At 34.8% G+C, this 11800-nt stretch overlaps 1 protein-coding gene across 1 annotated transcript in view; it reads left to right on the top strand.

Moving 5' to 3' along the window:
• LOC135781148 (uncharacterized) overlaps positions 1-7299 on the top strand; it is a 45414-nt gene extending 38115 nt beyond the window's left edge. Inside the window, exons 29-46 of the mRNA XM_065291481.1 lie at positions 126-283; positions 389-563; positions 670-905; positions 2207-2390; positions 2738-2912; positions 3016-3200; positions 3868-3937; positions 4228-4346; positions 4443-4474; positions 4586-4733; positions 5211-5303; positions 5475-5515; positions 5639-5758; positions 5948-6046; positions 6125-6244; positions 6384-6423; positions 6609-6726; positions 6843-7299. Of these exons, the coding sequence (XP_065147553.1) occupies positions 126-283; positions 389-563; positions 670-905; positions 2207-2390; positions 2738-2912; positions 3016-3200; positions 3868-3937; positions 4228-4346; positions 4443-4474; positions 4586-4733; positions 5211-5303; positions 5475-5515; positions 5639-5758; positions 5948-6046; positions 6125-6244; positions 6384-6423; positions 6609-6726; positions 6843-7008 (2279 nt within the window). The 3' untranslated portion in view covers positions 7009-7299. The remainder of the gene's footprint in view (positions 1-125; positions 284-388; positions 564-669; positions 906-2206; positions 2391-2737; positions 2913-3015; positions 3201-3867; positions 3938-4227; positions 4347-4442; positions 4475-4585; positions 4734-5210; positions 5304-5474; positions 5516-5638; positions 5759-5947; positions 6047-6124; positions 6245-6383; positions 6424-6608; positions 6727-6842) is intronic.
• The last annotated feature ends 4501 nt before the right edge of the window (positions 7300-11800 follow it).

Raw genomic sequence — 11800 nt, 5'->3', positions numbered from 1 at the left:
GTGATGTGAGAAGTGTAAAAAGCCATGCCAAATCAGAATCAGAAATGCCTTACCTATGTTTTACCATTAATAATTGTAATCACTATGTTAACTTTAACTTTGTGCTATCTATCATATATAACCAGGGTCTATGATATACAACCAAACTGATAAAGCAGACTGGTGCTACACTGCTTACTGCAACTCAAGTTGTTTTGTTGAGATAACGAAGAACCCGTGTTATAAAACTACTACAGTTCCAGTTTCAACAGTTCCAAAAGATTGTAATGATGTCAACCGAAAGGTAATCTTAAAATATAAAACAGAATGTGATATATACAATTGGTGTATTAAAAATCAAGGTCATTTTAAATGGGGCAAACAATATTATTTGAATTATTTGTAACAGAATGGAGAATCGTGGACTGAAGAATGTATGACGAAAACGTGCACAGAAGGGACGGTGACCTCCACCCCTGTACAGTGTGACACAAATGATGCCGTGGTACCTACGTGTGCTAATGGACTAACACCTGAGAAAGTGTATTACAACAATGGCTGCTGCTCTAAATATGAATGCCAATGTAAGTTTACCTTTTTATATAGAAATGATAACTCTTCTTTCCATACAAATAGTAACCACTGTCTTTAGCAAAATATTTTATTTAACTTGTTTTTCTGAAACAACAGGTAAATGCAGTGGCTGGGGTGACCCTCACTACAAAACATTTGATGGAACATATTATGCTTTCCAAGGAAACTGTTCCTATGTTTTGGTCAAAGAAATTGTTCCTAAATATGATTTCAATGTCCACGTTAAAAACTATTACTGTAACACTGCAAAAAATTTTGCTTGCCCGGAGTATGTGATTGTGAACTACAAATCCTATAATATCAAGATGACAAGCTATAGCGAGGATATTCAGGTGAGTTTCAGGACTAATACAGACAAGTCTGTTCAAACATACTTGTTAAGCAAAGTTACTAAAAGGAAAAGTTCACCTAGTAAAGAAAATGTGGTCATTATCTACACATTTTACTCCAAAAAACTCTGTGATGATGTGATATTTACACACTTAAGGGATACACTGCACAATTTTTGGCTGTACCAGAAGAAAGATTACCATTGTGAAACAACCATGGCTATTTCTGTGGTTGTGGCTTTTAATCGGTGGTCCTATGTCGTACAGTGAGAGAGGTTCAAAGACGGCCGTTTATCCGGTCTTGCCACCAAAGATTTCTGACAGCTTCAAAAATGTAATCATTCACATAAACGTCGCAAACCTGTGTATGATAGGTGCGTATGAGTGCAGGACACGAAAGTCCAAATATCAAAAATTGAAAAGAGAGAAGTCCCGCACACTATCCACTTGCAAAAAGGGTTTATTGCAACGTTTTGATCTAGTGTTTGCTGCTACAACCTGCGTATGTTGTGGTTTTTCTTTTCCTCACTTGAAACCATCTTCAGTCTTAGGTTTTGATTTCAAGAGATAGACTTTTATTATCCGGATAAAATAAAAGCAGAGCAGTTCGGCACAAACGCCAAGACTCACTGAAAATCTTTTCACTGTACCACAGTATTTAAGGCTGTCTTCGCACGCAGTTCATGACCTTTACATTAACCTTATCATATGCTTCTATACACAAGGGTTTGTAACATGAAGCAACATATCATATAAAAAAACATGGTGATCTCATTCCCGGGACTGTAGGTCCTTTGTTCCTACCCACCCCATGTAGCGACCTTCAGCATGTATTTTTTGAACAAACTGCAATGCATGCTGGTAATTTCCTACAAACACAATGGTTCACTACGTGATACATATAACTGGTTATATCCATACAGAAAAACATAAAAACATAGAAAAACACAAAAACATAATGGTAAAGTATTTGATACACATATTCGGATTAAAACAAACTACTTCACGTACCGGTATTTGTTTACCACTAGCGCATGCTGATAACATTGCGCTAATGTGTGCCGCATCTGCCGAAGCGTTCGATTCAATAGGTGTCATCATCACATAGACTACATGCTTGTCATATCCAAGTTTAAACGATCCATGTTGCACAGTGTGATATAGTAATGATCTTATAGGACTGCAAAAATCCTGCAGTGTATCCTGGGCACACAAAATGCACATCCATATGCCATGTAGTGATGTGAGTTCAAAATAACATTTTAATAGAAAAATATATATTTATTATGACTTTTTACCCACAGGTCTATGTCAATAATGATGTAAAGATCCCAACATATAGTAATGAAGACTTTACCATTACCACATCTGGAATGGCTGTGACTTTGAGCATCCCTGAAATTAAAGCAGAAATTTTAGTTAATCATCATGGTTTTGAGGTCAAACTTCCATTCAATCAATTTAGTGGTAATACAGAAGGACAGTGTGGTGAGTATATATTAGATCTCTCATGCCACAATCATTAATAAATGGACAAAAATATTATTTTACCGATTTATCTGTGGATGAGACTACGACAGGGTTTCATTCCATGTTGCCTGTGCCACAATATTTTTATGCTCTGCAATATAATTAACATTTTTGCAGAATTGGGCATGCCTGAATTTAAAAAAGTCATCTACTTGCATACTTTGGAGTAAATTGCTAAAAAATTGTCTTATTTGTTCTTCACAACTTATATATTGAAAAAACATTAATGATGCAGTTTTGGACTCGCTGGCAGGTCCGAAGTGTTTAAGTTAATAAATTTTTTTCGATTTTATTGCTAATTCAAGGGGTCTGTGACAACAACCCTACAAATGACTGCAGACGTCCCGATGGACAAACGGACGAATCATGTGGGAATATGGCACAACTGTGGGCAGACAGCCCAGATTGTCAAGCCTCTCCACAACCACCATCTACAGGCTCCAGCTGCAATGCACAAAACTGTGAACTCATCAAAAGCGAGTAAGCCACAGACAACCACACAATCATTCATTTGACTTTTTTAAGGCCTAAACCACAATACACTTCACATCTATTCATTCCCAATGGTTTGTATTTAATACAGTTTGTTCAAGAGTTGCCATGCAGTGGTGCCCTATCAAAGCTACTATGACGCATGTAAATATGACATATGCAACAAGAAAAGTGAATCAATGGCCTGTACCAGTCTGGAGGCCTATGCACGGACGTGTGGTGAGGCGTCTATCTGTATTGACTGGAGGAACTCAACTGAACCTAAAGGACTATGCGGTAAGAAAACAGCAAGAACCAAATGCGTTACTTTGTTTGTACATAAAGCCTATGTCCATATTTTTTTTATGAATAAACTTAATTAATTCAAAACCATGCATATTAAATGTACCAAATAAAAAAATCAAAGAAAAGTCAGTCCATTACCACAAAACACTCATTAAGTAAAGAAACTTTAGTTATGCTTGGCTTTAGTTATGTTAACTTTACTTTTATACGTTACAGCAACTTATTGCTAGTCAATACAGTTAAATTACTTGAAATCCAAGTTAATTAAACTTAAAAATTTACTTATATTAACATAATATTTACTCTTCCAGTCTAGTCCCATGCAAAGTATCATGGGAACTGGAAATCCATTCCCTAATACAGCGAAGCATTAACAGCCCAAAGATCTACCAACCCAAACATACAACTGTGCCAATCGTGCCAAACAATTTAATTAAAAAAATAACATATTCATATAAACACACTCATGGCTGCAATGTTTTTGTATTTATTTGTAACCGCGTTGGTGCCACTTGCCAGGACACTCTTGTAAAAGAGATTTTGAATCTCAAGGAGTTTTTATCCTGGTTAAATAAAGGTTTGAATGAATGAATGAATGAAAAAGGTTATCTGTAAGGAGGCCATCAAAAGTCTTAATTTCTCTTGATTTCCACAATAGACTACAAGTGTGCTGATCACAAAGTCTACAAGGCATGTGGACCAAAGGTTGAAAAAACCTGCAGTACAAGGTAATCTTTCTATTCAAAAATAAGTCCTACATTCTCAGAAATAAAGGTTCAAAAAGGTACCTAAAAGTTTGTACACTTTGGTACTTTAAAGGTACCCATTGGTGTACACATTAGAGGTACATACAGCTACCAAAATGGTACATATTAGGACCTAAATAAAAGGTACCTTTACAGTGACAACTTTTGTAGCTTTCTTTCTGAGAGTTAAAATACATGTAATCCTGCAATGCTCCTTAATGTACTGTATTCAACACATTTTAAACATCTTTCTTTTTAATACCTAAAACCAGATACAACGAACTGTTTGTGCACAATGAATGCCAAGATCCAAAGTATATGGAAGGCTGTTTCTGTCCAGATAACACATATCTACTTAGTTCAACGTCAGATCAATGTACAGCTAACTGCGGTAAGAAATGTTACTGTATTTACTAGCCCTGTTTGTAAGATTAATGCATCTTGATGTAATATTTTTTGTTGATGTGTTTTAAATCCATGCTTGTAGATTGCATTGGCCCAGACGGATTATCTAGACAGGTATGTTTTAAGTACAGAATCATTTGAACAGGCTTATAATCATTCATACGATTAACTTTACACATTAACATTACAATAACTAACTATCATCAACATATTCATCTCCTGTAGCCTGGGGATTCATGGACCATCAACTGTACAACATATAGGTGTTCCAGTGAGAGCTTTGGTGTTGTGCAAGAGCCTGTTAAGTGTCCAGAAACAAAGCCCTGTGGCGAACAATACAAAACAACTATAACAAACTGCTGTCCAACATGTGGTGAGTTATCAGTACAAGACAACTAATACAGACAGTGGTTTCCTAAATTGCCCGGCCTCCCTTTTGTAGAAACCTTCAGCAAAGGCACCAAAAGACACTCTTAGATATGTCAGATAACTCCTATAGGATTGCGACAATTTGCAGTTCCTCTTGTGGCAATACTACAAACTCTTGCGTAACCTATGTAAGTGGGGTTTCAAGAATACTGAAGACAGAAATTGAGTCACGCACACTGTACATGGACCCTTGCACATATGCATAAAAAATGCACAATACTTTGGCCTTTATTGCTAAAATTTAAGAAGCAGGGAAAATGAAAACGCAAACATCCAGACTGAAATGCTATATCATAAGCAATTATTTCAGATCATAAAGTACATTATGAGTATCCAACCTCTAAATAGTCATAACCCTTTTGTTAAATTTCATAACAGTCAACAATCATTTTTAAAAAGCTTGTCTATTTTTTAAATTCAGAATGCAATATGGAGCTGTGTCTTATGAAGAAATGTGACATTGGATACGAGTTAGCAACAACTAAATCTGAGGAAAGCTGCTGTCCAGCCTGTGGTAAGTTGCATACTCATTTACTAGAACATTTTATACACATTTTTCTAAGCTCTACACAATTGTACACACAGCACCTTAACAGTGTTGATCATTTTTGTAAGAGCATATTTTCTATAATTAAACAATTATCTTTAATTAAACAATCACTAATTCCATTTTTTTTCTGATCAGTACCCAAAAATGTCTGTGTTTACAATGACAATGAGTACAAGGTAAGTACAAGAACGTTACATCATAACACCACAAAATGCACATCTGGCATACTAACACACAAATCAAACATTTCTAATTTTACAGTGATGGGTTCACTTTAATTATTCTGTCGTTTTCTTTAGCCTGGTGTTGAAATCCCAACAGATTCATGCAACTATTGCACATGTGGAATGGACAAGAACCCACAGACTAACCTAAATATTATGCAATGTTCTCCAATAAAATGTGAACCCTGTGGAGAGGTAATATCACCATTTTGATCAGGTTGTATAATATTAGAAAGTCTAACCATACTTTTAGGCACAGACAAATAGTGAAGGTTTAATTAATATTAAAGGTTTGAGTAGTTTGTAAGAGATCCTTGATATTTCAATGGATTTATAAGAATCAAGTTGAAATTGGTCTATTGACCCTTTAAACTCGCTCCAAAGGGCTTTGAAGAGGTAAAGGTTGAAGGAGAGTGTTGTGGAAAATGTAAGCAAACAGGATGTTTGTATAAAAACGCAAACAACGTCTCACAAATTCTCAAGGTGCGTCTTTCTTCAAACTTCTATTTCACCAATCCAAAAAATTATTGGTTTTTCAGTACCCTATCTGTCGTTTATTAGGTTGGAGAAATACACAGTTCTGCATGCGAGGAGGTGGTCTGCCAGGAGGTTGATGGAGTGTATTTGATTGAAAAGTCAATAATGCATTGCCCGGCCTTTAATCCAGTTGATTGTGTGCCGGTAAGTACACTATCTGTAGCACTAGCTTGTAGGCCAAACATGATATTTTTGTATATTTTGTGCGATGTACGACTGTGTACAACTAATGCCTGAGAAACATTGTATTGCTCTGATGTAAAAAGGCTTTGTTTTCATACAGGGGACTGAGAGAATGGATGAAAATGGATGCTGCAAAATCTGTAAGATATTTTCTCTGACCATTAAAAGGGGGGGAAAAATTATAATCATGTGTTTGGACATTTAAAAATGCACAGATGTCATTGCTTTAAATAAGATATCAGATAAACCAAATAAATCATCAGATATAATCTAATCTAGGCAATGTCAGAAGGGCCAACGCTTATCTCTTGCTTATCTTGTTTAGGTGATCGCAAAAACTGTGCAGTCGTAAGGACCACAGAGAAAGTGAGCGCAAACAACTGCATATCCATCGATCCTATAGAAATGACGTCCTGCAGTGGCCAATGTGGTACCAAGTCAATGTAAGAGTGCATGATTTTTTATCTTTTAATAATCTGTACACTTCAGGTCGCAAGCCAACCAAAACTGGCAGTCACTTAAAAACATCACTCATTTACACTTGTTTTTTTGGGCACAGGTATTCAATGGAGCAAGGCTCAATGATGCACGTCTGTTCTTGTTGCCGGGAGCTGAATACTAGCATTAAAGAAGTGAAGCTGAAGTGTCCAAATAACAAAGTGATCTCGCACCAATACATCCACATTGACAGCTGTGAATGCACTCCAACCAAGTGTGAGGAATGAAGACCGGATAACAGATTATTTTGCTATCTATCAGACCTTGCATTTATTATTTTAGATTTGAACATTACTCTGTTACAATTTTAAAAAATGATTTGCAAATTTAAAGATAATGCTTAAAATATTTTCTAAGTATAGCTTAAACTGTACTCGTTTAACATATCTTAACTGACTTAATTTACTTATTTTTTTTCTTTCTACACTTTTGGATTCTTCTGTAATGTTTAATGAAATTATATATAATTAATTTTAATGAAGGTGAATGTTAAACACAATAAAGTAAGCAGCAATTGACTACTTGCTTTTTCCTCATTCTTCTCAATGCAGCTCAGTCATTTCCGGTAACAGCATACTTAAATGCAGAGATCATTGTGCATTATATTCTATTTTAGATATACATTATATTCTATTTTAGGACAGTCACTTGATTAACCCCTGGGGTCTGACTATTTTGGGACCCCTGCAGAGGTTTTGACATGCTCTAACATTCTGTCTTTTTCAGTTGCTTTAAACATTATTAATGGCTAATATCACATAACACTGTATTCAGCACAACCTGTGCTAAAATAATATGCTAAGAAACTAATACACAACAGAGCTCTGCTATGAGCTGTTACATAAACTTCATGTGGTTCATGTTGCCAGATAAATTTAATGCACAAAAAGTGTGAATATGTCTTTTAACTTCATGGTTTTGTGCTGTGTGCAGTGTAGTACTGTAACAGCTGAGAGAGATGAAGACCTGTAAGAAAGTTACAGTATGCACAGCTGTTAGTATAAATTGTCCCCAGAAGTAACACAGAAGCTTACATACATAACTGATGGGTAAATATCACTGGTAGCACTAAATTCAAATAAACTATATTGAACATAGACTAAATTCAGAACATCTCAGATGAACCCCAGTCAACACGTGAGATCACACGAGATCACAGTGAATTCACACTATTTTCATACCGTGATAATTCACAGTGTGAGCTATATGTGAGCTCATTGTGATTTTAAAATGTTGAGCAGGTTAAAAGAAGGCAATACAACACAAGTAGGTACATTCTACTTCCTATATCTTACTAGGAAAAGGTGGATACTGGAGGATCACAGTGACGTCACACCATTCTCATACTGTGATAATCACAGTGTGAGCTATTTGTGAGCTTATTGTGAATTCAGAATGTTAAGTTCAAGGTACATCGTGGTACATCGTGACCATAGTATGAGTCACAATCAGTCTGTTATAGCAGGACAGAACACATGTCTGGAAAATGTTGTCCCAAGAGTAGAATGTCACCCTTCTTACCTATAATTTCTAAGAAATATTATAGGAATGATCATAGAATCACATTTTCATAGACACTTTCTACACAGCATTTTATACAGTCATATACATGGTGTGTAATGTATATACCATGTCAACAACAACGTTATGGCATCAAGAAGCCAAATACAGTAAATAAAGGTTTCAGAAAGCTCACACAGATTGGAGGTAAAAGTTACTGGGATTCACAGCTTTATTTTGTCCAAGCGTTGTGGCCTAGTCGTTAGAGAGTCAGACTTGTTTGTAACCCAGAGGTTGGTGGTTTTATTCCCACAGAGCTGGAAGGAAGTGATTGAATGTTGGGGTGTTGCAGTGATAGTTGCCATGTGCATTTGTGTGTGTTCATGACTTGCAGTGGAGGCGCTAAATGCAATCATGTCTCTTTCAATTTTTTATTGTCCGTATATCAGGGATGTGCACAGGAATTTTGAGGGGCAGTTGCTCTGACCTAAAAAAAGGGCACCCCCCAAAAACACAAATCACGGCCTATATGAAGGACTGAGAATAACAGAGTCTTTATTAAATTCAGCAAACATGTTTGCCTAATGCCTACCAAAAAATAGTAAACCTAGGCCGCTTGTCTGCAAGCTACTGATTATTTAGGCTTAATGTGGCAAACTCAGCCTGGATTTATGAAGATTTTAACAGAGGTGGAACGAGTAGCCAAAAACTTTACTTAAGTAAAGTCAGAGTGTTCTCTCTTGTATTAACCCTCTGGGGTCTAACAGGTTTTTAGGGCCCTGGAGAAGTTTTGACCTGCACTGACATTTTTTTTTTCAGTTGCTTAAAAACATATTAATGGCAAAAGTCTCATAATATTGTAGCCCAGTTTGTGCTGAACACACTGTTATATGATCAACATGTATGTACATGTTTGTATTTTTGAGAGAAAAAATGTTTATTCATAGTTTTTGAAAAAGCTAAATTTTTTAGTCACTGATATAAGTCCACAAAACTCATTCTAAACATGTTTTCCCAAAAACAGGATCTAGTAGTCTAGAGTTTTTTCTTCAAAATGATGTGAAAATCGTTCGGCCTACTCATTCACATAAAACAATATATTGATTTACAATTTCTAAGACACTTTTGCTTGGAAAGGCAGTATGCATGGAGGCGGGAAAGCTCCTGAATAATCAGTGATTGACAGCTGAGGAAACAAAAGATTTGCATAATGAGCCACATAATGAGCTTTGTAGGAATGTTCAAAAGGAATGTAACTTTCTCTGTAGTAAAACCAGGGGCGTCATTAGGCCATTTTAAAATTCTTCTTTAGCCCCCCTAAAAATTTTCTATGTTAGCTCTATAAACTGAACACGGATTCATTATCGTTTCAGTCCTCTTTACATTACATATGAACAAGTCAGCAGGGCAGACTTTATCTTTTTCCCCTCTCTGACTTTCAGCACGTTCAGCCCATCTATGCAATACAGTGGAATACTCCAATAAGGTGGCGGAGCTAAAAGGGCGTTCATATTTAATGTGCTACTTTCACTCCCTAGTCCCTACAATAATTTATTTCCCATTAATTAAAACAGCACATTGTTAAAAACAAATATTAAGAAAATATTAACGTACGTTGCAAATTTTAAATAATGATTTCAGCAGCTTGATTAGGGTGCATACACTGAAAAAACGAACTTTTTGGTGTAGTAATATTTATTAAATTAGCTCTCATAATTTCTACATATTAATATTAACATTTATTGAGAACTAGATTTATACATGATAAATACACAATTAATTCATGTAAAAAATGAACTGTGTGGGAATAGTAAGTCTTATTAGATATTTTCTTGTATTATTTAACTGTTTTATAGTCACTGCACATAGTCATAAAATAATTAAGTAAATTTTAAATCCATTTAACTAAAAAATCTAAGTACAAATTTACTTACATTTATTTGCACATGTTGTAAGGAATACCCACAATGCTTTGCACCTGAATATTTTTATTTTTTAAGCTTTATCACAGAATAAGAACTGATAAGAACTTTAACTACTTAAATATTTGTTAGCAAAATGTCATAAAGGTTTAAGCTCTTATATTATTGATATTGTTTTGTTGTAAATAATAATTTTGTGAAGTCACCGTTCAGGTGATCAGTGTTTCTTTACATGAACCCTGTTCAGAACATTATATTGTAATTCTCTCCACAGTGCTGATAATGCATGTCAGAAACACAGTTTGTGTGCGTTTCTGTTCAGAATCAAGTTTATTCAATGACTGACTTGTTGTCAGTCATGAATTTTGTGTTATAATGCCATTTATAACACTAAAAATAACTAGGTCCATAGAAATGTGTAAAGAAAATAACAAACAGAAAATACGATTTATTTAATATTATTAGGACAGCAATGCTTCAATTTTCAAAAAAAACCCTAATAGACTTTACCTAAACAATTAAAATAAATCTAACTTCTAAATAAAATAATTAAGTAACATTTAATTAATTATTTAACATATGTTTTATCATGCAATTTTAAGTTAATTTTATTTGATTTTAGTAGGTAAGTTTTACTTATAAAAAAGCAGTAAATTTTACTTAAAAAAAGTTTGTGCAAATTGTTACGAGGATTTTTTTAAGTAAATTTTACAAGTTGTTTTTTTCAGTGTAGTTTTTGTCTTTCTGTGGACTGAATAAAGTCTATGCTTATAGATTGAGCTTTCTTTTTCTCTTTATACTGTTTAACAGCAGAACTCAATTACATGTTTTTCTTCTTGAAGTGATCTCTTTACTGTATGATAATTAGATTTACTGTGTTGCATTAAACTGCCGCCTTGAACTTGAAAACGCGACGCGCATCTTGTTCGCGGCACAGCACTTCCTACCCAAGCGGGCGTGCACAGAGCTGAATGAGTTTATGTTTGCGTCTTTTTGGTTAACAGACAAATACACATAAACATGTTTCAAAATAGCTGTCATAGTAAGTATCATAGTAAACAACTGATTATCTTAACCGAATGTAAACATTTTATTGCATTCGGTCTTATACCTGATGAAATCTCTGTCATCAAAATTAACTAAAAGAAAACAAGAAGAGAAAATCACTCTATGATATGGCTATCTGTTCCTCTGTTACAAAGATTAATCCATATTTATTTGAAATAGGCTAATTACTTTTTTTTGCCCAAAAACTTTAAGTTTGAGGTTTATAATGTAGTTTAGATTTCCTGGTGGAACTTTTGCGAAAGTTACTGCAGTTAAAATAAGATATTTTGTTTCATTAACAGTTTCATTTCTATCAAATGAGAGAAAAGAAAAGTTTAAAATTCAACATTACATTATGTTTACAGGAATCCATGCAGTCAGTGCAGTAGCCTATATGCATTTTTATCTAATGTGGGGTAATATTAAGTATTCAGCAATCATGAGATTCATTCATGCTGTTTTGATACAGTTTGCACATTGTTTTCTTGTATGGACCCCATAGACTATAACTTGGTCACCCCCTTTAATTCTAGCTCTGCCACTGTTCATA

Source organism: Paramisgurnus dabryanus, chromosome 23 (genome assembly GCF_030506205.2).
Source record: "Paramisgurnus dabryanus chromosome 23, PD_genome_1.1, whole genome shotgun sequence".
In the NCBI taxonomy this organism is placed as follows: domain Eukaryota; kingdom Metazoa; phylum Chordata; class Actinopteri; order Cypriniformes; family Cobitidae; genus Paramisgurnus; species Paramisgurnus dabryanus.
The sequence above is the reverse complement of the archived record's forward strand: the minus strand, read 5'-3'. Positions and strand labels throughout refer to the sequence as shown.